Here is a 25,143-nt window from a genome sequence, read left to right as displayed (position 1 = left end):
AATATTCTCACCACCCAGCCAAAACACAGGGAACAAAAGAAGGGAGACAAGATGTCCACTCTGGACAAGTCCTCAGCAGATGTTCTCTGGGGGATGGAAGATAAAAGAAGCAGAAGACACGAACGACTGGGTACCTCCATGAAACCCCTCTACAAACCAACAATGTACACAGAGCCCCGGGCGGGGGGTGGGGGGAGCGGGGGAGGCTCCATCAATGAAGTGTCTGTCTCTTGACTTTAGCTCAGATCATGATCTCGGGGTCGCGAGACGGAGCCCCATGTGGGGTTCCACCCCGGGCGTGGAGCCTACTTAAGATTCACGCTCTTCCTCTTCCCTCTGCCCTTCCCACCTAAAATAAAAACCAAAACAGACCAACAATGTACAAGTAAAGACAGGGCCCCAGTCGCTCTTCGCTGGGAGAAGGTCGAAGAAATGGCAGCTCTCCAGTCAGCTCTCAACACTCATGGCCAAGTTTTGACAGCACTATCAACCTCCTTCTAAAATGAGTGCAAGCCTATTTAAGGTGAATTATTTTAAATAAAATACAAGTGGGATAATTAATCTGTCACAACAAAAACAACAGCACGCAAATCTTCCCAGGGTCGAAGCAAGAGTATTGATTTGGGGGTTCGTCTTCGGGCTGCCTTTAACCCCTTTCTTCCCCAGGCAACTCCCATGACTGGCTAATCAAGGTATGGGGGGTAATCAAGGCAGTGACACAACCCCTTCTCTTGTTTGAGAACGTCAGGCCCCACTCTGGATGGACACGCTGGGCCAACTCAGACGTCCACCCGAGGTGAAGTCCCCAGCAGCTGGTGGCCAGACCCAGCAACAGAATTCTCCTCACTGGTGACAGGGTCCTGGGGCCAATTTTGTAGACTCCCTTTCCTCCTTGAAATGGGGGGATTAACGCTCCCATGTCCACCCTCCATGAAACACTAGCCCACAGCAGGTGCATGAATAGTTACTATGATTCTGGGCTAGCTTCATGTCATCAAGCTGTTGGGCTCTAGGGGGTCAGCCTCTGGTCTGAGCCTTCTGGAACTCCAGTCCCTAAGATTCCAGCCCCAGGGTTCCTGGAGGGAGGCCCACCTGCGACAAACACCCGAGAGAGAGGAGACCGGGCATTCCCTGAAACTCTTGCACACAAGGTGTTCAGCTTCTGGGGAGGACAGCGGGGCACCGAGAGGGGAGGCCAGTGGAGAGCGGGCTTGAGGAGAGCTCGCCTGAAACACCATCAAGAGGAAAGGACTTAGAGTCCCAACTGTCCCTGCCTGCACTCTGTAGCCTTGGGTCAGCCACTTCATCTCTTCATCTGTAAGTGACAAGTTTTAAATTGGGACATGTCTCAGGGTCAAGAGAAGATGGACGGGTGTTGCGTGAGAAGTAGCTGGAGGCACATGGCAGAGACCGCTCTCCATGGCTATAAAAGGGAGCTCCTGTGCTTACAACCCTTGGCAATGGGAAGGTGCTGGCTAACCCGAGCCGGGATTGGCTTCTCTGGTTCAGACAGGGGATTCCTTCTCAAGGAAATACCTTGCTCCATCAGGCAGGCAGCGTGGAACAGACAGTCCAGACACTGGGAGAATCATTAGCCAGACAGAGCAGGGCCAAGCCAATGAGGCCAAAGGGAAAACTGAGCCTGGGTTCCAGGGGACATCTAGGCTCTCAGGGACTTGCAGCTTTTTGTTTAAGAAAGATAACTCTGCAGTCTTGGCATCTGAAGGAGACTAGGTAGAAAGGTCATTGGAGATTTCTCCCCTCAACCTTTGGATACCAACAATTGGTTTCTCCCATGGACCCTACTAGGGCCTTCTCAGGTGAGAGGTTCAGAGTGGAAAGAAGGGTTTCTATGGGCATCTAGCAGATTCAAAACTCTGTCCATTACCCAAACCCCTGGCTTCCTCCCTCAACCTTAATGACCCTGCTCCTTTCTGCGGAAGCACCCTTAGAGTCCTCTGTCACAGGCCTTCCCCCCGAAATCTGGCCTGGTAGCCCCGCCCCAGCACCCCTCCCCAGGGTGTGAGATTCGTGAGCACTGTCTGGACAATGGAGAGAAGCAAAACCGGGCTGCTCCGTGGGCAAAGGCCAAGATCCAAGCCCTGCTTGCCAGAATTTCGAGCTGAGGTCAGCTACCACCCAGTCCCCCAACATCCCCTGGCACTCCCTCCAATTAAATTCCCACTTATTTGCAGAGGGAAGGCAGAGAGAGCATGGCAGCCTTCCCCAGCCCTGACTGCATCCTGGTCCTGCCTCTCACCTCTGGGAGCCGCAGTGTCCTCATGGACCCAGGAGCCCCTGACAGCTGCTCCCGCCCTACAAGTGTACAAATCCGGGGGTTCCGTTCACTAAGCAGTGGGGCCACAGGTGTTGGGAGGTCTCCAGGCAGTGACCATGAAGGCGCCTAGCAACAGAACCGCCTTCAGGCAACGGCCCCCTAACCCTCCCATCCAGGGGTCCAAGGGGTCCTGCAAGGACCGCCCTCCATGCGGAGCAGCAGGGTTCTACTATCATCCCAACAGTGGGAACAAGAATACAAATGGCAAAATCTACTGAATGTTATGAAGTAAGCACCGTCCTAACAGCTTAACGTGCCACGTACCAGTCAATTCTCCCATCAGTTCTAACGTTATCCCCATCCTGAAGATGCGAACGTGGAAGTTTGAAAAACTTGGTTCACTTAGCCAAGGTTTCATAGCTAGTGTGCATCAAAGAAACAGAAACGAAATCGGGGTGGCAGCACGGAGAGCCCACCAAATAGAGGCCTTTGATGCTATCAGAGGTTAAAGAATAAAACACTCCTACTCAGGGAGGCAGAAAAAGGCCCCAAAGGCAGCGTGCTCAAGTCCTCGGTCGTCCTCCACACTCTGGCGCTGGTGGGTCTTCCCCACACGCTCCCAGGCCATCCCCCTCCTAGCAAATGCTCTTCTCTGAGCACTTTCTCTGTCAAGAACAACTTCCTGGTGCCCAGGTGTGACAGCAGTGCCCATCAGAGTCTAGACTGGGAACCAGGGGCTCCAGGCTCTACATCCAGCTCTGCTGGGCACAGTGGTATATTCTAGCATCCTGATTTCCTCGGCCACCATTTCTGCATCTGAAAAATATCCCCTCAGAACCACCTGGCAGTAGCAGGAGAGGAATGAGGTCGAGGACAAGAGAACATGTGGGGCTTTACAGAAGAAAAGGTACAGCCGATCCTCTGGGCTGACTTACAATAAAACCCCAGTTAGGAACAGCCCTCCATGGGGCACCTGGGTGGCTCAGTCAGTGAAGCATCTGCCTTCAGCTCAGGTCATGACCATAAGGTCCTGGGATCAAGCCCCGCATCGGGCTCTCTGCTCAATGGGGAATCTGCTTCTCCCTTTTTTTTCCTCCCTCTGCCTCTTTCCCTGCTCGTGCTTCCTCTCTCTCTCTCAAATACATAAATAAAATCATTCAAAAAAAAAAAAAAAAGAAGAAGAAGAAGTCTCTCTCTACAACCTCCATGGCTAGCTCCCCTCCTTGACATTCTCCTTTTGATTTCTAAGCAAGCAAGATATTCTATCATAAAAAACAGTCAGTTGATGGGGCATGGGGGTGGTTCAATCAGTTAAGGGTCTGACTCTTGATTTCAGCTCAGGTCCTGATCTCAGGGTTGGGAGATTGAGCCCTGAGTTCGGCTCCACACTCAGTAGGGAGTCTGCTGATGATTCTCTCTCTTTCTCTGCCCCTCTCCCACTTGCATGTGCTCACTCTCTCTCTCTCTTTCAAAATAAATAAAATTTTTAAAAAATCAATTGTTTCCAAAGTAGAAAAATAGATTCTCACACTGATAGACGATAGCAAACACATTCTTTCAGAGGCTGAAACAGACAAGGTTTCCCTGGTTGACCTTCACTTAACCAAAAAGTCTCTTTATTCCCCCTTTCTGGGCAGCCTTGCTAATTGAGGCTTTATAGAACAGATGCTCACTCTTGGCTTCGAGGGTCTCTTCCCTTCACCCCTCCCTCCCCATGCCGCATGTGCCCCTTATAACCTGCCCTTTATTCACTGCCCAAATTGGACCCCTTCCCCCAAGAAGGGCACACAAATCCAACTCGTTTGGGGCTAAATATGTAAATCTTGGGCTGAGGTGGCCATCCTGGACTGCAGAGTTGCCAGCTGCTGTAAATTCATACACACACACACACACACACACACACACACACACACGCCAAGGTAGAAACCACCAATCCTCAGCTTCTACTGTTCTTCTCTTCCTGATGACAGCTGGGAAAGAGGCCCGTCACCTGGCTCGCCCGTCACAACACCCACCGCCCCATCTCAGACCGAGCCCGGGGGGACTGCCACCCGCCCTCCCCCTTCCGCAGGCCCCTTGGTGGCACGTCGCGGCTGCCAGTCTCTCCAGGCCTGCTGTGGCTTTCAGAAAACAGAGCATTTCTATTTTTAGCCCATCTCAGTCTAATAATACCCCCCAACACCCATTCAGCTTAATCACTTTATTGAGGACAAGAAGCAGGCTCTCCAGCCCGGGCGCTTCTGATGTTAGGAAGTAGTAAAATGTTCAAACTGGTTAAAAATGACACTCACTGGCTTGCCTTTGGTGTTTTGAGACCTTAATTGAGGCCCAGGCTATGGATCTAAGGAACCTTGCAGGCTTCAGAGTCTTTCCTTCTTACCCCCTGCACCATAATTGAGGTGTTACATTACAGCTCCAGCACTGACATTTTCAGGCTCAAAATTCAGAAGCCTGGAGACTCCACACTTTTTGAAACAGAAACATGGCCGGTCACCCTCTAATGCCCCTTCTTAGCATGAATCACCCCCCACCACCGCCCAAAACAACAAAACGCAACTCGCCTCTTGTGGCTGACCTCGTGCAGAGCTGGGGGAGATGACCCTCCCCCGTGTTAGGCGTTATTAAAGCGAATCTGACAACTAAAATGACATCGAGTTGCTGCTTGAAAACAGGAAGGTTTGTTTGGTGTAATTAGAGGACCTGAGAATTTGGTGTGTGCAGAAAATAGACTGTTGGCAGCTCTTTCGCACGCACCTTTGAGACCGTGACTTCCAAAGGTTTGGGGTGACATTCACGAGCGTGCAATCTGTGCCTTGCAAACCAGGGGCTGGGGGTGACGAGAGCAGCCTGGAAAAGGAATGAAAACGCCCTGGTCTCAGAGGTGAAGACCAGCAGCGTCAGGGGCCAGCCAGCCTGGGTTTACAGCCCAACACTGCCTCCTTTTCGCAGGGCGATCTTGGGGTGAGTGAAGTCAGTTTCCTCCGCATCCCGTGGAATCCTAACAGCCCCAGCCTCAGTGAGGGCTTGTGGGGATCGAGCAAGGTCGTGAAGTGCCTGGCAGGATAATCTGGCACCTGACGGCCCTCAGTCCACATTAGCTGTCCGGGTTACCGTCACTCTGTCGCGGGCACCTTCTAGGTTTAGTCCTTGTCTCTGCAGCCTTGCACACGCGCGCGCGCACACACACACACACACACACACACACACATACACACGGAGTCTGACGCTAGAAGGGCTAATCACCAGCTGGTTGCATGCCATCTCAGGGTGTCTGTAGACACGGGGTCAAGAGCACCACGGACTCAAAGCGTCTGATGGGATCTGTCCCAAGCAGGAGCTTTGAGGGTCTGGATGACCTTTCGGGTCCCCCCCAGCCGGCTCCCAGGCCTGCGAGCTTACTGGGAGAGGCTCCTCTGCCTTCCCAGCCAGCCCTTCCCTCCTCCCATCCTCTCTTCCTCCCCTTCGCGGGCAAGGTGCTCAGATCCCCTTTATAAACTTCTTCCTCTTCGGAAGGCAGAGGCGGGATGCCTCATTAACTTCCCCAGCTAATTTTACAATTTAACCAAATACCACATTCCTGCCTTGATGCAGCCAGCCTCTGCCTGCGACCAGCTTTTATGGCTGTGCGATGGAGGAAGGAGGTGGTCCAGGCCAGAGACGGGGCCGAGGCTCAAAAACTAATGTGGGAGATGAAGAACAGGAGGGTCGTGCGTGTGTGTGCGCGTGTGTGTGTGGCTAGTCTGCATATGCTCCAGAGCAGAATTCTAGGCTGTTCTGGGCTGAGAAGTAACGGAAGAAAGCCACACAAGGCCCTTAGTATCAGAAAGACAGAGTCCTCTGGTGACAGTGAAGCGGTCTACCTCCCCACCTCTACCCCTGGGGGCCAGGGGGTAGAGGATCTGGGTGCCGTCCTCTAAGGGGCATGACTGAGGGCTGACGAGCAGCGGGCCAGAGGTTCAGCAGGCCTACCCAGATGACACATTCAGCTTGGCCAGGCCTCAGCATCCCCACCAAAGGGCACTGAGAGACCCCTCCCGGCCCACTGCGCCCAGGACTTGTGGATGGCAGGTTCGGGCTCCTGAGGGAAGTTCTGGTGGAGAGGCAGGTGTGCTGGGAGCGCAGCACGGGTAAGAAAGTCCTACCATAAAGAATCCTCTGCAGGGGGTGGGGGGTGCCTGTGTGGCACTGGTTAAGCGTCCGACTCTTGATTTTAAGCTCAGGTCATGACCAGGCACGGAGGCTGCTTAGGATTCTCTCTCTCCCTTTGCCTCTCCCTACCCTCTACCCCATGCACGCATGCTCACTAAAAAAAAAAAAAAAAATCCTCTGGGATAAGAAAGACCCCGTCCACACACCCAGGAGCTGCACTGGTCCCACTTACTCAGGCTCACACCCCATCCACCCACAACACAAACCCTGAGAGGGAGGGTGGGAGAGAAGGTACAACTGGGGCCTTCTTGCCTGTGTTCAGGTCTTGCTCTCAACACGTAGGTCACTGATAAAGACACTGGCCATGACTCTCCCTGTTCCCTGGCCAGCTCTCCCCGGACTGCCAGAACCTACATCTGTCCCTCGTCTTCTCTGAACATCTGACTCCGGACCCCCCAAACCTCAGTCAATGCAAAACTGACCCAGCAGGGCTCTCCCAGATGTACGGGGCTGTTCCCTTCGGGCCCCAACAAAGGGACCATGAGATCTGGGCCAGTCAGCCCCTGAGGGACCGCAGCCTCCCAAAAGATCTGGTCTCCGGGCCTCTGTCTATCCTCGGCTTGTGTTAATGAAGGCAGTGGAGGAAGACTCCAGCAAATCGAAAGTTTCAGGGCGTTCTCTCCTTACCTGGAGTACCTTGTTACTGAAAATGACTGTGGCCTTGCATAAAATTACTCCGACAAAATGCTCATTGCAGCTGCCGATGAGCTCCTGGTGCTCAATTAGCTCGTAATAGTGCGCGAGAGAGCTGCCGGGGCTTAATCCGACTGCCCCAGAAGACTTCTTATCCCAACTACCTAATGGAAAGTTTAGAACTCCTTTTTTTTTTTCTTTTCCCTTTCCCTGGCAAGTGAAAGAATTCCAATCAAAATGGGACAATTGGGGCGCCTGGGTGGCTCAGTGGGTTAAGCCTCTGCTCAGGTCGTGATCTCAGGTGCTGGAATTGAACCCCGCGTTGGGCTCTCTGCTCAGCAGGGAGCCTGCTTCCCTCTCTCTCTCTGCCTGCCTCTCTGCCTATTTGTGATCTCTGTCAAATAAATTAAAAAATAAAATATTTGGGGGGCACCTGGGTGGCTCAGTGGGTTAAGCCGCTGCCTTCAGCTCAGGTCATGATCTCAGGGTCCTGGGATCGAGCCCCGCATCGGGCTCTCTGCTCAGCGGGGAGCCTGCTTCCCCCTCTCTCTCTGCCTGCCTCTCTGCCTGCTTGTGATCTCTGACTGTCAAATAAATATATAAAATCTTTTTAAAAAAATAAAATAAAATAAAATATTTTTTAAGAAAATGGGACAGTTGGGGGAAGGAGAAGGAGGGAACATGTTAACTTGGCGGGGGCAGTCTAGAAGAGACCGCTTTGTCGATTGAATCCTAAAGAGGGTCCAAGTAAAGGAGCATGGCAGAACAGAGCATACACCTCTCTCTCTCCCACTGCCTTCCCACCTATGGGGACAGCTCCTGTCCCTTTCAAGAAAAGCACACAGTAGGCCAGGACGCTGGGCCTCCGTGTCCCTTCACATCCCTCCAGGGCAGCCAAGCCCCTGGCCTCATCCCTACCAAAACACAGCCCTTGAGGCTATGTGTCCCCAACCTGGGCTTCCAGGAGCCCTGGGCGGGGGGGTCCTCTACTCTTGTGTGAGAAATACAGAATACTCTGGATCTGTGTCCCATCTGACCCTTACTTGTGCATTTGTGTGTGTTCTGTGCAGGCCTCAGCACGGCAGGCCCACCCGCCGTGCTAGCTTCTCATTTTTAATGCAAGGTTTCTCAACCTGCAGCTCAAGGACAGTCGTAGCATCCTTAGAACTCTGAGGATTCTCAAATACAAGAAAGAGGCTCTAGACCTCCTCAGCCGTCCCCCTCAACTGCTGTGTATAGAGGAGGAGGAAGAGGAGAAGGCAGAGGTGTCTGTCTGGTTGGTTCTGATTCACAGAAGCTCCTGCTTCATCTTGTCCACCAAAGCAGGCCCCTCACCTACCACAAAGCACCATCTGGACATTGCAGCAGGAAATAAAACTCCGCCTCTCCCGAAGCCATTCCTCATCGCCCTGGTCCTGGGGAGTCCCTCCCTCCCCTCCACTGTGGCACTGACTTTCCCCCTTGTGGGGACAGTGAGCACACCCAGCCCTGCTGACGGCTCGCATCATGTTCTCAGCCAGGCCCATAGACCCTTGCGGGTAGGGACCCCGGCGGCAGCCCCTCTGTTCTGCAGTGGTTTGCCAGTCACTGGCCCTCAGTGGGTAATTGCTAAGAGATGAATCCATTCATGACTTCCCCCCAAAAGAAAGCCACATGTAGTGACCCAGAACACTTAGAGGGGTTTCCTCTAACTGCCCAGCCTTTGGCATCTGGTTCCCATTTGGTTGATGTTTCTGTCCTCAGAGAAGGCTCCAGCATCCACAGTGTGGCCTTGGGAAGATAAGGTTGTTGAAGAACAGAGAGAACGAGCTTCATGTCAAGTGGTTCAGTCTCCCTGGACAGAATACAAAAGGTCAGAGAGGCCACCACCTCCCTGACTCCAGGACCCTGAGCATCTGAGAAGCTAGTGACAACCCAAGGCATCAGAGCCCCCACATTTCTGGGATGCAGCAGCAGCCGGCTGACCCTTTCACTACTGACTCAACACCCCAGAGGGCCTCTCCCCACAACCACAGCACCCAGCTGGGTCGCCGTGCAGGAGGAACCCCAGGCAGCTCTCGGGTCCTGTTCCCTCTTCTCTGCGTGGGATGGTGCTGGGAACGTGATATGACCAAGTTCTCGCCTGGTTGGGAGGGCCATACACTCACTCCCGGAGGCCACTAGCGATGCTCCCAGAACGACCCAATCCCAGCCCCGTAAGGCAATGGGGAAGAATAATGGTCACAGTGGCAGTTCAGCTCACCATGTGACTCCAGCAGAGCAGAAAGGGCTCATATGCCACCCACCTGCTCTGACAGCCCAGGTACAAGGCCCCGAGCAGAAGCCCCAGCCACAGCATCCCCCCTAAGGGCAGGGCCTCACCGGCTCTCCCTGTCTCAGCCTCCCAGGCTTTGAGACACTGCTTATCCCCACAAATAAAAAAGCGAGCACTGGAACAGGTACAGCAGTGTGGTGTGCTAGAAAAGCAAGGGGAGGGGGGCAGACAGCTCTGGCTCCAAATCCAGCTCTCCAAATCCACTTCCTAGCCATCTGACCTTAACGCAAGTGACTTCAACTCTTGAAGCCTTCCTGTCCGCCCCTACAAAATGGAATCAGCCTCTCGATACTCCAGAGTCAATGTAGGATATCTGAGCTCGGACACACAGAGCGCCAAGTACTGTGCCTGAAACACAGCAGGCCTTTGGGAAAGTGCCTTTCTCTCCTTCCCTTGTCCCTACCGTCCATCCTGAGCCGTTCACTTATTCAACAGATCTCTCCTGAGAGCCTGCGAGTTGTCTGACCGTGGGGAGGCAATAGAGCCTGCGGCCAGTAAGGCTTGCCTCCATCCTGGTCTGGTCATCCAGACTGCTGCATCCCAGGCCTGGCAGGAAGAAGGAGGGAGTTTCGGAGCAATTTCGTCCCAGACAGCCAACCACGCCCTCACCCACTCCCCCTACCCCCGTTAGTTTATTCCAAAAATGAGTTACAACCACCGTGCAGCTTGCTCTGCTAGGTAGGAAGGGGGATGTGGAAATAAATCACAGGTTCTGAAGAAACTCAGAGTCTAGCAGGCAAAAAAGGACAAGCAAATAAATAGCTATGACACAAAGAAGGTGACAGGTGCCATAAGAAGGGGTAGATAAATGGCTCCAAGCAATCAGATGGGGAGTGGCCTCTTGTCCTACCCAGACAGACACATGCTATGGCTGCACTGGCTGCCTTTAAAAGACAAGAGAAAAAGGAGCACTCACCGGCTGGCACCATTCCTAGCACGGGAAGCAGGCAGGAGCTATTTAAAAGGACTAGAGGCAGGTTAGAGCCTCTTCTGGCAATTTCCAAAACTTGAGCTTCCTCGAGCTGGCTGGGTAGCTGGACCGAACTAGCCCTGTCCAAATCCTATAGATCTTAAAATAACTAATAATAATAATGATAATAATAACTTAGCTGTTGCCAGGATGGTAAAAGAACCTCGCCATTCAAAGGAAGGGTCTGCACGGGGCGGGAGGGGAGGCTGGCGGGGGAGAGGAGCAGAGGACGGGGCAGAAAGGGAAACGCCCCCCAAATATGGATCAGGACAACCGGCGAAGAAATGTATGCATTGTAGTTGCTTTACTACCTAATTAATTCAGTAATTTCAAAAACAATTTTATTTATGTTCCATTTACCACATCAAAAGTAAAAAAAAAAAAAAATCCTACTGATGCTAAAATAATACCTCAAGGCATCTATTTTTAATCAGTTAAAAAAAGGGGGGGGTTAAAAAAAAAAAAAAAAACAGCCCTGGTTTCTATACAATCTCTCCCGGGCAGACCACCAGCCCTCAGAGAGGGAGAAAGAGAGAGAGAGAACACAGCCAAGCCCTCTCTGAGAGCCTTCCTGGCTGCTCAAAACCGAGCTTGTCAAAAAAAACAAATCCATAATGGCCCGAGGCTCCTCTCCAATCTATTTTCTGCTCAGCTGGTTTTAAATGAAGTTATTATGAGTCATTAAAACACCCGCAAGCCAGTGGAAGTCAGCCAATTACAATTTTAAATTTAGCCTGTTCTCTGCCCCATTCTCTTGTTTTCTTCCTCTGCCCACAGAATGCTGCTGCTGGTACTTCTTCCCTCCCTTCCTTTACCTAAAGTGGAAGAGACAGTTATGAAAATGCAGAGTAGTGCACGGCAGGCAGAATCATTCACATGAAACTCAAATTATTAAATTACAAAAATGCAAAGCGGCAGTCCCCTCCAAAGTCGACCCATGTCTCTCACTGGCCCACTGGATTCCTCAGAAACTCCAGACCCCGATCTAGAGGGCACAGGGCTCATTTTTGAAAAATGAAAATGTTCTTCAGTGGGGTCCTGTTGAGAAACACGTCCATCTGTCACACGGCGTCGACGTGCTCGGGGCCGAACCCACGAGAGGGACACACGCCACCAACATTCAAGAATTCATAACAAACAATGAAGTTCAAATTCGGAGGTAACGCAGGCTTTGCAATCAAGCATGAATGTCGGTAGAAGTCACTAGATATGATGAGCTCATTTAGTTTTTAAATCTGCAAGGTAATGGTCTGTGCGGGGCCATTACAGCAGAGGAACAATTTTGAGTATTTCATGTAAACGCTTCTTCTCAATCTCTCTTTTCTCCCAAACACACGCACGTGCACGCACACATGTTCACACACTCACATACATAAATCCCCCTCATTTCTGGGAACCTGACTGCAGCTTCTCTGCACCCTCCAAGGAGTCAGTGGTGTCTTTCCCAAACAACTGTTCATCCTACTTTCTCCATGGACCCTAAGGAACTGAGGAGTCTGGAAGCTCCAAGGAAGACACTCCCAGACCTTAATGTCTACTTCCATCAGCCCAGGGTTCCTCCCGAATCACACAGGCAAGCACGTGCACGTGCGCGCGTGCGCGCACACACACACGTGCGTGTGCCCCCATGTGCCCCAAAAGAGAACCAGCGCTCTGCCCCAGGCTGACACCCTTCGACTGCCCAGGGAGGCAGGAGAACCAAAGTCACAGACCCGAGCAGGTGGGGCCCCTAAGAAAAGGGTGGCTGTCCTGTCATTTCATGGCCAGTCCCTAAAGGCCAGTGTGCAGGCCAGGATGCTACCGTGTGCCTTGATCTCCCCAGCGGCGCTGTGTGCGTGGGACTTTCTGTCTGGCCCCACCTGCCAGCCTCATTGAGAAGAGAACAAGAAATCCTCAGAACGTGAAGTCCGGGCCCCCTGGGACCAGAGGCCGCTTATCCAAGGCAGGAGGATCTGTCCTGACCCCCGTGGGAATGCAAATGTGAGGCCTGTGACCACGGCTGCCACTTTGGGGGCGGGGGGGAGAGTCCCCAGGATGGAGCTGATGTCACCTTCCTTGGTCTTGGCTTTGACTCTCCCTACTCTGCTGCTCCCACTCTGGGGCCTTCCACCAGCAGCTCCTCGCAGCCGCTCTAAGCAGCCGGTCCTCCCTGATGGAGCGCCCGCTTCAGCAGCACGTTTGTACCCCAGGCCCTCCCTGGCACCGCCAGCCTGTTCCCCATGGCGGGTCCTCACACCTCCAATCCCTCACCTTCTGACAGACAGTTCCCCAAATTGTGCAAGCCGCAGGCCCCACCAAACCGAGAGCTGCCCGTGAAACACCAGCACGTCGCATTACTCACCAAATTTTCACCGAGAGCCCTCGGAGGGCGACGCACGACGCCAGGTCACTGGTGTGTGAGGATGCCAGGGGGCGCTGACCCCAGGGGCTTGGGACAGACCACCGTCAGTACGGCGCCAGCAGCAGTGTCCAATATGGACCTTGCAAAACCAAACCCCGCTCTCCCAGTGGCCCCTGCCCAGCTCGACTTGAGAAAACATCCAGGGACCCAGGGGGAGCAGAAGCGAAGCCAGGAAGCCCCATGCTGCTCCCTGAGAGGCTAGGGCAGAGCACACAAGGTTCCAGGCTCTGGGAGGACTCGCGTAGGAGTCGTCCCCGGGGCCCTGCCTGGTGGGACATTTTGTTCCCCAGCCCAACCCCACCCAACTGCCAAGCTACGATGCTTTGAGGAGTGAGAGAGGGAGAGACAGACCAGCGACGATGCATGGAGACAAAGACAGATGAAGACCTGAGAAGGAACACAGGAAACACAGAGGAGCAGCAGGACGGGGCTGGGGCCAAGACAGACGTCAGGACAGGGACAAAGAAACGGTGTTGAGAGGAGACTGGGGGACAAGTGAGAAGGGAAGAGAGGCCCGCCAAAGCGCAGCCTCCTGCCACCACGGACAGCCCAGAAGAGGGCGCTCAAAGGCCCAACGGGGAGCGGTGGAATGGCAGGACCCCACCAAGTAGCCCCCCCGGCCCAGGGACTGGAGGGCCAGGGGTGACGGCCACAGGGGAGAGAGCATGGACTGAACGCCCACGAAGCCCGGCGGGGGGCACGTCTGGGAAGCAAAAGGTGTGGACCTTGGGGGTGGGGCCCACACCAACATCCTCCCCCACCTACAACCCCAGAATCTAATCACCCTCAGACCAAAGCAAGGGCCAGTGAAACAGCTCAGAGCTTAGGAAGGACGGAAGGAGCAGGGGAGAGATCAGGAGAGAGGAGAACAAACAGGAGACAGACAAGGAACCTCCCCCCCCACCTCTCTAGGGCCATTCCCTTCCCCCAGGGGACTATCACCGCCCAGACTCACTGCCAACATCACAGGGTGGTGGGAGAGGGCGTGTGGCCGAGAAACCACCCTATTCTGGGGGCCATAAACATCAGAGACAGAGAAACACCAGAGACAGAGAAACACACACACACACACACACACACACACACACACACGCACACACAGAGAGGTTATTACATAATTTCCACTTTCTTTCCTCCACCCTTAAAGTAATGTTCTATCTGACAGGCTCCTCTCTGAGGGGGGAAAAATGACATATCCAATCCAAAATTCAACAGCCTGTGTTCTGTTCGGAGAGCACACAGTGTACTGTACAGCCCATAAAACTCCAAACAGCCTCCAGACACTGCTGCAATCGTCCTCCATCAAAACACTTTGTCTTGCATACAAAAATAAGATACAGCGCTGAACGGAATACAAAATCAGCCCATTACAGTACAGGGAGACTGCTACTTAGCAACCAGGGGGCTCTAAAGCCTCGGTGCTCTACAGGAAGCAAAATCTGTCGAGCCTGTTGGGCAAATGATAAACATTAGCAGTATTAAAAAACACAAAAGCCATGTAAATGGATAGACATAATGTGAAAGCGAATTTATAGAATAAATTGGGTCGGGGGACTTGGGTGCAGGGGGAGAGGCTGGGATTCAGAGGGGTAGAGGCAATGAGCTTCCCTAACCCCTGCTAAGGCACCATATGGAGAGAGAGACATGTGTATTTGGTGGGGAGGGATATGCGAACCCCTTTTCACACAGGGGCTGTAGGTGCGGGGCGGGAGGCAGGGGAGGGGGTGAGACGTGGTAGAACACTGTTTAATACAATGACCTGCAATGAACTTTGCCAGCTTCCTCTGTGGGGCTGGCCCAACTGGCCGTCTTCAGGGCTGGGAAGCTGGGCCACGCGCACCCAGCAGCACCGAGGCGGGCAAAGGTGGGGTTTTACCTGCCTTGAGGGGGGAGGCACCACACCCAGGGCTATCACAGGACCTGTCACTTGATGTAAACACAACCCTCCGCCAAAAATAAAAAAATAAATAAAAAGTTTAAAACAACAACAACGACGACCCAGACAACGAAACCAAAAGCACCCCATCTGGGCTGGAAAAATCAGTATATTTCATCAGGTAAAGGGGAAAAATACTCTGGCTGTGAATCAGCAGCAGGGTTTCGGATCCCAGCCAAAACAGGAGCTAAAAAGCAAAACCATATTCTTCTGGTCTCCATTTAGGCTCCCGAGGCAGAAAGCGAGAAGGGGCGGGGGTGGGGGGGGGTGGTGAGGAAGGGGGCAGAGGGGGGAAGAAATGTATTTTTCATCAGCCAGTGTATAATTTATAAACAGCATTAAACAGTTTTTGTTTTCTTTTTCCTCTCTCCCGTGGATGGGCTTGGACAGCAGTCAAGCCTGCATTAATTTCTGCTTTGGGTACAGTGTGTTCTTGGAGGCACATCTGCAGGCGATCATAAACTCTCTGGAATGCTGGCAGAACATCCAGGCCTGCCGGCAGGCCAGTGACGACACCACTCTGGGAAAAAGTTCGGGAAGCGGGCCAAATTCAGGGCAGGGAGGGGGAGAGACAGACCAAGAGCACAGTGTTCAAGAGCGCGCAGGGAAAGTGGCTGCTTTTCCCCTCTTCCCCTCTGTCTGCACCCCAACATCCACGCAGATCCTGGGCCCCCGAGCCACTCCCAGCAGCCCCTCCCTGTGCTCTGAACCCATCCCCCCACATAGTGCCTGCCTCTGCAAGGCGTGTTGAGGGAGATAAGGGGCCTTGGGAAGTTTCTTCTGGGTCATCTGTTTTAGCCCAATGGCGTGGCGCGAACTTGAAGAACGGACAGGGACATTCGCCGAGAGCAGGCAGAGAGGAGATGAACCTGCCCCATCTTAGGCTCAGAGGTGCCAGCAGCAAGCAGTGGGTCCTGAGAGGCCCCCGTTAAACCCAAAATGCCTCTCCCGTCAGCTTGAGGACCATGCCTCACCGCCACAGGGAACTGACCAGCTGCAATGCCTCCCTGTCTTTGGGAAGAAAGACCCTGAACCCCAAAGCTAAGTGTTCTAAAAAAGAAGAAAAAGGAACAAGTACAATCCGTAGATCTTTGATGTCTCATAATTTCTTTCCCTTCCACGGGATCAGGACAGGAGAAAGCTCAAGAGAACCAATCTGGTTTCTGGCCCTAACCCCGCCAGGCCTTTTCCTGCCAGATGGGATGACCCAGGCCCCCGATGATAGGCCCTGGCCACCCTGTGCTGTTGCTAGAATCCGAAAATCCATCAGCCAAACACCATATTCCTTCCCAGTGGCTCTGATAGGGGGAAGAGACTGGTGTCAGGGGAGCTTTCTCAAGAGCCATGGCTCACAACACCCGGAGAAAGGCAGGAGGGTTGAGTACAGGGGACTGACCGCTGGCAGGACTGGACTCCCAAAGGAAGGCCACCCTTAACCGTGGCTGGAGGTATGGGCCTATCTGCCCTCCAACCATGCCCCAAGATCATCAGGCACACTGCTTCTCCAAGAGGGTCTGAGAAATCCTACGCTCCAGGTTAGTGTACATCAAAAACCCCACAGTCCTTTCTTTCCAAGAAAAAAATAAAATAAAATAAAAAACCAAGTGTCACTCTGTCATTTAATCCTTCGGTGGTTCTCCAGTGTTGCAGGTAAATGCAGAATATTTTGGTATTCAAGGCCTCCACAATCCTGCCTCATCCCGCTGTTTCCAAAGCTTGCCTTCTAGAAGGGACACCCTCCCCATGTGAGTTCCTCCTAGAATTCTCTTCTGGTGCTTTGTGCACACAAATGTCTTTGACCATGACCTTATAACCAAGTATCTCTCCTACTGGATGGTCATAAGTTCCTTGAGGGCAGGGATGCTGTAAGCTCTCTCCAGTGCTAAGTACACAGAACCTGAAGTCCACTCAGCACTTGGTAAATGTCCACTGGCTGCAAAAATGAATAAGACTCCCAGAAAAGGGGCAGGCCATGGAAACACGGGAATCTCTAAATAGCATGCGGTCAAGTCAAAAGCAGGGGCAAGCCGTTCTGGGTTTGCTTGCTTCTAATCCAGCAGCACTGGCGCCAAGCTGTGGGAGATCCTACCTAATGGGAAACCTTACACCAGCAAATCCCAGAACTAACCCGAGTCACCGCCTGGGTCTGTGGTCTCTGCACAGACATCCCAGGGCAAGGAATCACCACTCAAGGGAGAACTGGGAGTGGCAAGGACACAGCAGGTCGTAGATGCTCTGGGACCAATCCCCACAAGGCACAAGGCTGCACAGGGTGGGGAGTGAGAGGTCAGAGTGATCCCAGGACGTGGAGTGGCTTGGATTCCTGCCCTGCTCACTGCCACAGTCCTACGCCTCATGTCCTCGTTCTAGAAGGAGCAGCTCTGCAAAAACATCCCAGGTGGTCACTCTCCTGACCTGACCTTCCTTTCCCAAACTCACCTCCGAGAAGGCAGGGTGTCGCCTGGATCAATCTCATTAGTTAATGAGTTAGGTTATTGTTTGTTAATTTAAACATATTGTTATTATCAGGTATATCTCATAAACACTTGATTAGTTAACGCATTCAAATCGAAATAAAAACTTCAATTAAACTGAACATTCCCTACTACCATTTAGGGTCTTAAAAAAGAAAAAAAAAAAAAAAAAGAGGGAGAGAGAGAGAGGAAGAGAAAGAAAGAATTGTCTCCAAGAAGGGCCTCCTACAGGGCAAACTTCTAATTAAACAAATTGTCAATTTCAACACAATGAAAACTGATTTAGGAGTGTAAATTTAGTATTCTAGTCACTGAAAATAAAACCTCACATCGTCAGCCTCGTACAGGCTGACTTCCTTGGAGAGGGAGACGCAGAGGACAGGAAGGCAACGTGAGAAAAGAGCCAAGCCCAGAAGTAAGAACGAGCAGGCGCGTTTCATCCTTTCCTAAATAACATCTCCGCAAAGTCAGTGTGGCCTGTTCTCCAGCAGCGAGAAGCTCTCTTCTTGCCTCCTCCTTCACCCCACCCCTACCAGATTAGAAAAAAAAAAATTAATCGTGTATGATGACAAAGTTGGCTCAGCACTCACTGTACACACTGTACCCACAGGGCTGGCTCCCCGCCAGGCCTGGCCCCAAGCCAGAACTACAATAACAAACACAGGCCATGCTAGCCAAGAGGGGGTTGGGGGCAGCCAGCGCACGAGCAAGGAAGTGCGAGAGGAGCACCGTTCAGCTGGGAGCTGGGCCGAGCAGAAGAAAACAGCAGGAATGTACCTGCCCAGGGCAGCAACAACACTGAGGGGAGCACCGTGACCCGCACCCAGATCCCAGGCTCACGCCTCGAGGGCCTGCCCCTTTAAAAAAAAAAAAAAAAAATGTCTCCAGGGTTCTGGGGCTAAATGGTCTGCTGTTTTAGGCTCTATAGGGCCGCTCCAACCCTTGGAGAGAGAGTCTGCAAAGCGGGTCGCCAGCACTGCACCCCCTCAGGAGCCCCTCTTGCTGGCGGCTCCTAGGAGGGAGACTTCAAAACCCAGCAGCAAGAAAATCTCCCGTCATCTAACTGAGGTCACCTCGGAAACATCCCAGGGTTCTCTTATCGTGCAACTGGCAGAGGAGTCAGAATGTGTAGAACCCTGCTTCTGCCACTGGCCCCCGAGAGAAGGCCTGTCACACCTGGCCCAGCCCTCCAACACCGACCCCCGATCCCCCGCCCCCGGGGAGGCTGTCCGGGTGTCTCAGGGGGTGCGAACAGCTCAGGAAGAGGTCTAACCTCTCTAAGCCCTTGTTGCTATTTCTTTTCAAGACATCCCAGCACAGGGTGAGAGGTATGCAGGACAGCAGAAAGCCGCCACAGAGAATAGAAGTATCAGAGTCTCAGAAGGCTACGAGCCATCTGCAAAAGCGAATTAAAGCATGATGATGACCCTCACACCTCCCCCGTCACTAAATCCTCTTTATCAAGGGCATCGGCAAGTGCATTGCAGAGAGCCAAGTCACCCGGCACAATCAGATGTCATGGAGAGGAGAGCCTGGGGAGACAGGACCCAGCTCTCAGAGCTGCTGGGGGCATTGGGCTGAGACCATAGGACCATGCAGTGGCATCTCAGCCGGGACGGGAGTGCAGGTCCTCAGGTGGCCACTGGCTATAGAGGGGTGGTGCAAAGCCACTCACCTTGCCTGAACTGGGGGCTCTGGGCCCCCTGCACATGGGTAAGCAGTGTCTCCCCCTCTGCCCCTCCCACTGGCATCACCAGTGTGGCCACCAGCGTGGCCGCGACTGGCTCACTCACACTCAACCAATACTGGCCGGGGGAGGGGGTAGAGGGGCTCCTGGCTGCCCCCCAGGGAACCTCTGAGAGACAGTCCACACCACTGGTATTGCAGGAGGGACCCAGCAGGAGACTAGAGCTCCCTGACATGCTCCCCCAACTGCTCTCATTCATCTGACCAGTTACCTAGCAACTCCAGCAATGGGCCAGGCAATGTGCCGCTCATAACGGGGACAGACCCTGTCCCCACTTGCTTACAGTCTATCAGAGGAGCTAGGGAGAGGGAGATTCTATTTCCGGAGAGCTGATCGTGCATCAGGCCCAGGGCTGAGGGTCCAATGGGAGCCTTACAACGCCTCTGAGAGAGTTAAGAGCTCCCGTTTACAGATGAGGATACAGAAAAGCTTTCATTTCTCGCCCAAGACCACATGGTGAAGGAGGTAGGTTTCCCAATTTCTATCCCTGACTCCAAGCAGGGGAGATAAGGCAAGTCCATAAATAACCAGAACACAAGGAGGAACGACTGTGCTCACAGAGCTTCAGATGAAGACATACGGACACCCAGAAGAAGGCAGGACGGCTCCGGGCTGAGGGTGGAGGAGGGCATTGCGTAAGGGACCTCAGACGATCTGGCAAGACTAGGAAGGGTTATTCCAAGCAGAGGGAATGGGGTGAACAAAGCCACAGAGCTGGGAAAGCAAAAGCTGTGTCCGTCTACACAGAGCGCAAAGCAACAAGTAGCTGAGTCTGGCTAGAGCATTGGATTCAAGGAACAAGGAAGGAGAGAGGATGCTCCCAAGGCCAAGTTCCGGAGTGGGCAAGGGAACTTTAACCACAGGCTGAAAAGTGCATTACCCGCATGGAAGTGTCCAGCACCACACACAGACCACACAGGGTCCTGCAGCAGGGAGCACATAAACCAAGACCTGCTCTCTACGCTTGGGGGCCGGCCAAGCCGGCTGGCAGGCGGCTCTGAAACCCCACACCGAACCCCAAACGGCCTACAAAACTGAAGGCAAACAAAAAGATACGAGGTGCGTTCTATAAAAATTGAACAAAGGGAGTCCGTGAGGACCAGGCAAATGCTGGACACAGGAGGTCTGGGCTCAGGACTGCAGACCATCGTGGGGGAGGTGGGCAGGAAGAGGAAGGTGCAGGGGAACAAGGTGTGGGAGTGGGTGACCTTCCAGGGAGGAGGAGCGGAACACAAAGATGTGGGGACAGACTGCACGTGCTGAGACCGGCCGCCACCTCCCGGGGCACAGAGCCCGGATCTGGAGGGAGAAGGATGGAAAGCAAGTAGGGGTTAGGGGACTTTAGACGGCACCACAAATGCCAGGGAGAGAGCAGCCCACGCCGCGCAGAGCCACCTCACGCTTTGCAGCAAGACCGTGGCGGCCTGAAGCACACAAAGCACCAAAACAGCATTTGCACAACTGTATGGGCAATGCGAGGACAGACGGCAAACCGCCAGCCAGGTAGAAGCTTCTGGAGTAAAGGGATGGTAACATGCCTCAGGGTCGGAGCTTTGGGAACGGGGGAAAAGGAAGGCGAAGCAGAGGCAGTCAGCATTTACTGACCACCACCTGTATGCCAGGGCATGTATGCAGATGCCTGTGACGCACATTCTGTCACCGGATTCTTTAGAAAATGGATACAAGCTAGCTAGGCAAGACCTGTACCTCACCAAGGCAGAAAACGGACTTTGGGGGACAGATCCGCCTGAGGTCACATGGCATATACTATAGACGAGGTCTGAACACTGGCCTAGCCCCAAAGCCCATGCACGTTCCACAGATGCCAGAAGGTGAGGCGCGGGAGGCCACGTGGGACCAAGACAGCAGAGGTCCACATGTGACCATAAGGAGATGACCCTCACCTCTCCCCCAGAATGTGACTCCAAGGGAGAAAGGCAAGGGAATCAGAAGGAAGAGAGTGCTGGCCCTGCAGGGAAGTCTGGAGGCCTCTACAGCTTACCCCAGGAGACCCCCAGCCTCAGAGCAGCACCATGAGACCTGGTGTACAGCCTTCCCTCCACCAAGATCACGCGGGCAGCTGGATGTCAGGTGTGTCCACTCCCCCTGCCTCACGGGGCAGAGCGGCTTTGCCCAAATACAGGTGAATCTCCCCGCAGCCACACAGCTGACCCCCCCAGAAATGGATAAAACTAACTCGCCAAAGACAGCATGCCGTAACTAGGTCTGTGTTCCAACTTTTCTCTATCTATTCAGTCAAAGGCTCCTGTATAACGTGACCCCAAGAGTCAGACTCAGGAGCCTGTGAGAACTCAGCCCCACCACTGTCGTGCTGACCAAACCATCATCTGCTTTGGAAGGTCCACCACATCTGGGATGCCCACAAAGCCCTGGGGAACCCACAAGGACACGAGGAGGGGTTGGTGCAGATGGTCACGCCATCAGGATGAGCCCTCTGCTCCGTGAACCTGGAGGGACCATCCACAGGATGCAGTGACCCAAGGTCCCGGCCAGCAGCAGGGACATCCGTGCTCTGAGTGGGGGCGAAAGCGGGCCAGACGCAGTTGCCTGTGCTCAAATGGGCTGGTTAGGGCAGCATCGCCTACCTGAATGAGCCAGTAAGTGCATTCTCAGGCGCAAACTATCCAGGAACCGCTTTCCGCAGAGCTCACACCCGTACGTCTTCACGCCACTGTGCAGCTTCCTGTAGGGAAAGGAGAAGAGAGGTTGGGGCTGCTCCGGCCGGCTGGAAGGCAAGCCCACCCGCACCTGGGGGCTCCACAGCCACCCCTCCGGCAGGTGAGCAGGAGGGAGGGGGAAGCTGGGCACGGCTGCTGCCGACGGGCACCAACGGAGATGTCCCTGCACGCGCAGCCAGCCTCGCGCGCCCCTCTTCCTTGGACGCTGCCAAGAAAGAGTCTACTCTTGGGCCTGTCCAAGAACTAAAGAACAGGACTCTCCCTACTATGCTGTCCACGGGCACCAAGACCAAGGGAGGAAAGCCAGTTCTGGTTTCAGGCTGAGGAGGAGGCAGCACGGGAGGGTCACCGGTGACCTGGCACTGACTATCCGTGGAGGCCACCAGGCCTCAGCATCCCCTGGTCCCATCAGGCCTCACGGTGCTGCAGCCATTCACATGTCCAGCTCCCTAGCGACGCTGCCAGAATCAGGAGGCCCGCACCCGTCCCCCTTCTGTCTCTTATCCCCGGCTCCCGTGGCAGGGACTGGCACATAGTAGGTTTTGAACCACTATAGAAAGGATTTGCCGGCGTTCTGGACACCTCCAGATGTTCTGAGAGCTGCGGGGAGTCTCCAACATGCACGCCCCTCCCTGGAGGCCCAGCCTTAGTCTTCCCTCTCCTTTTGGCTAGAGGCAGAACCCCGGCAGAAAGAGAGAGCGCAAGAAAAGCGGGAACATCGTTCTACAAATGTCACGTGGGGCTTTCTGAGTACGGTCACACACCTTATGTCAGTTTACGACACTGCAATTCTGTGAACTGGGTCTGACCTATAGGATCACCCCGGGAAGAAAGCGGTCCTGTTCACTAGTGGCCACACGCCCAGCCCACGGCAGTGTCCTTATCCCAACTCCGACCGGGCCCTTTCCCACCCAGCGGCGGAGCCGGGTGGGGTCAGGGAAGCGGGCAGGCTAGTGGAGAGCCGGGCGCTGGGAAGGTGGTCTGTGCGTGGCAGGCCGCCGAGGCTCGGAGCTGCTGGCTGCTGTGGGGCCGTCTGGCCCGGAACACTGACTTTCCTCCCACCCACACTCCTGTTCTCAGGCCCTTACTTGCCACTGCCGGATCCAGGATCCACCTCCACCCCCATCTCTGTGCCGTGCCCTGAGGAACGGGGCAGGCCACGGCAGCCAGAGGCAGGAGCTGATGGAGGCAGGACGAGGAGAGCCCATGAGGCTCTCTTAGAGCAACAACCCCTGGCCATCAGACGGTGATGGCTCGAGACCACAGTAGAAGGCTGGAGGGTGGCTGGTAGGGACAATGACAAAACCCGGGGTGTGGAGAGGAGGTACTCTCTATGCAGGCCAACAGTGCCCAGATCTGAGCCTCGGAGCCCAGGTCACCACGAAGACACCAAGTCCCCCATGGCCACCACCTTACAAATCCCCGAATGGGAACCCAGTGGTAAGTCAGAACCTCATGAGCCCCCAGGTGAGCCTCTCAAGTGCCACAGTCTGGGGCCACCGGGGCCTGAGGGCCGCATGCCGTGTCCACACGCCCCGTCCCTTTCACGGAAGTCTTTCTCAATCATGCTGTTTTGTTTGCTCGCTTTCCCTTTACCTCCTTGCCAAAGGCAACAAGTAATTTCTCAATCACTCACACACACACACACACACACACACACACACACACACACACGCACACATACACGCCTGCATCCCTGACACTGCAGTGCACCCCACCCCCATATTACCTCACTCCTGGCCACGGCTGATCCAACCCAGTTGAGAAATACTAACAGTACAGAACATTTTAACTGAACACTCTTAACTCCAAATAGATTTCACAATGCTGGACACAGGGACATGTCCTAAGACCATTCTGGGTAATCCATGCTTTGAGACATGCACCCAGGTAGCTGCGTGTGTACCTGTGCAGGTCCACACAAGCAGAGAGCCTTCCTGTCACTTACCCAGGCGTGGCAGATGTGTGCTCTGGGGAACAGCAAAGGCTCACCTCCCAAATGTTTCGGCAGGGGAACCTCTCATATGCGATCGTGGTCGGGCATGGTGGATGGCCGTGGCTGGGTTTCTACCTCATTCAAGCTCATCTTTTCTTCCCCAGTGATTTCTCAGCTTCCAGGCGAGCCCCTGTCTCAGGGGGCGGCTGACAGGAGGACTAATACCCATTCAGATCTGTTTCCCCCAGAGGACGCTGGAGGGACCAGCCTTCCAGTATCAGCAGCCCCCACCAGGATAAGTGTCCCCAACCACACCCTTGGACTCTCCATCTCTTCTCCCTGATGGTTCCAGATCAAATCTCTCGATCCAGACCTCGATGAACACTTTCTGGATAGTCCCACGGCCTTCTCTCTGGATGGGAATGGATTTGCCTGGCAAATGGTAACAGTGGCTTTCCTGGCCTACTGGATCAGTGTGGTGTGAAAGGTGATATACACCTTGCCCCTTACTACGGGGGTAATAGGGTACAGGAAAGAATGCCAGTCGGGCAGCCAGAAGACCCAGATCCTCAGCCTGCCTTGGTCATGAACTTGTCTTATGACCTTGGACAAATTATGTTGTTATAACCTTCCTGTGTTTTTTCACATATAAAGTGATGTGGATGATTTCTAAGGCTCTGGTCCCTTATGGAACTTAAATTTCATCCCTTTCCCTAGATTCCAAGGAATTCCCCTATGGGGCATGATGATTTTTTCTGAGCCATGTTCCACTGTGTGATGTTCCATGATGCCGAGGAAGTCAGGCTAGGAGAGCCCAAGCAAAAATTGATACCCAATCGCAGAAACCACCTCGTTCTAAGGCCTTCAAAGCCAGATGACCTGAATTTCCTCCTTTATTCACTTGTGGTCTATCTTTCAGTCAAAGACACTTCTGGAACCCATCAGTAGACTTTCTTTGGAACCACTCAGCTGTCACACGTTTTCCAGGCTTCAGAGACACAGATGTCCTATCTTGCCTGACTGTTGGGGTAAGGACACTGCCTTGTACTTGACCCACTAACTCATTGCCCCACACAGGTTGCAGAGGGCAGCACGGCATCCCCGTGATCCGTACACAGTACGAGGACAAAGGTCCTACTCCCTTGGCAGAGAGATGAAGGCAAGGCACACAAAGTTCAGGAGAAGAAAAGAGAGCACTTCACAATTCTAGGAGTCGAGTAGAGCCCAGCACTGCTTTGCACCTGTCCTCTGTTACCATTCAGAACAACCAAGGAATGGATATGGAAAGGTGGACGCTTCCAACTCACAGGAAAAGATGATGGTGGAGAATCTGAGTGTGTTCAAGAGACTTGGCTGCCAGCAGATCTCTGTGGCACAGTCTGCAGAAGGACCGGTGAGGACACAGAATCCCAGCTGGCTTCCAAGCAGAAGTGCACATTTGTACGAACTCAGGGTCTCTCTGTTCCATAGGCCACAGCCCTTCACTGTCGCTCCCACAATGTTACACCACGGATTTTGATTAAAATGGAAATTCTGTCCACCTCCG

The 25,143-nt window shown here is 53.7% G+C and overlaps 1 protein-coding gene across 2 annotated transcripts in view; it reads right to left on the bottom strand.

Annotated features, from left to right (window-relative positions):
* Positions 1-25,143, bottom strand: part of ZBTB16 (zinc finger and BTB domain containing 16) — a 182,995-nt gene that overhangs the window by 68,525 nt on the left and 89,327 nt on the right. For both annotated transcript variants that reach the window (XM_059181285.1, XM_059181296.1), the window contains exon 3: positions 21,569-21,666. In XM_059181285.1, the coding sequence (XP_059037268.1) occupies positions 21,569-21,666 (98 nt within the window). The remainder of the gene's footprint in view (positions 1-21,568; positions 21,667-25,143) is intronic.

This window comes from Mustela lutreola, chromosome 1, assembly GCF_030435805.1.
Source record: "Mustela lutreola isolate mMusLut2 chromosome 1, mMusLut2.pri, whole genome shotgun sequence".
Taxonomy (NCBI): domain Eukaryota; kingdom Metazoa; phylum Chordata; class Mammalia; order Carnivora; family Mustelidae; genus Mustela; species Mustela lutreola.
This window is presented reverse-complemented; position numbering and strand designations above follow the sequence as displayed.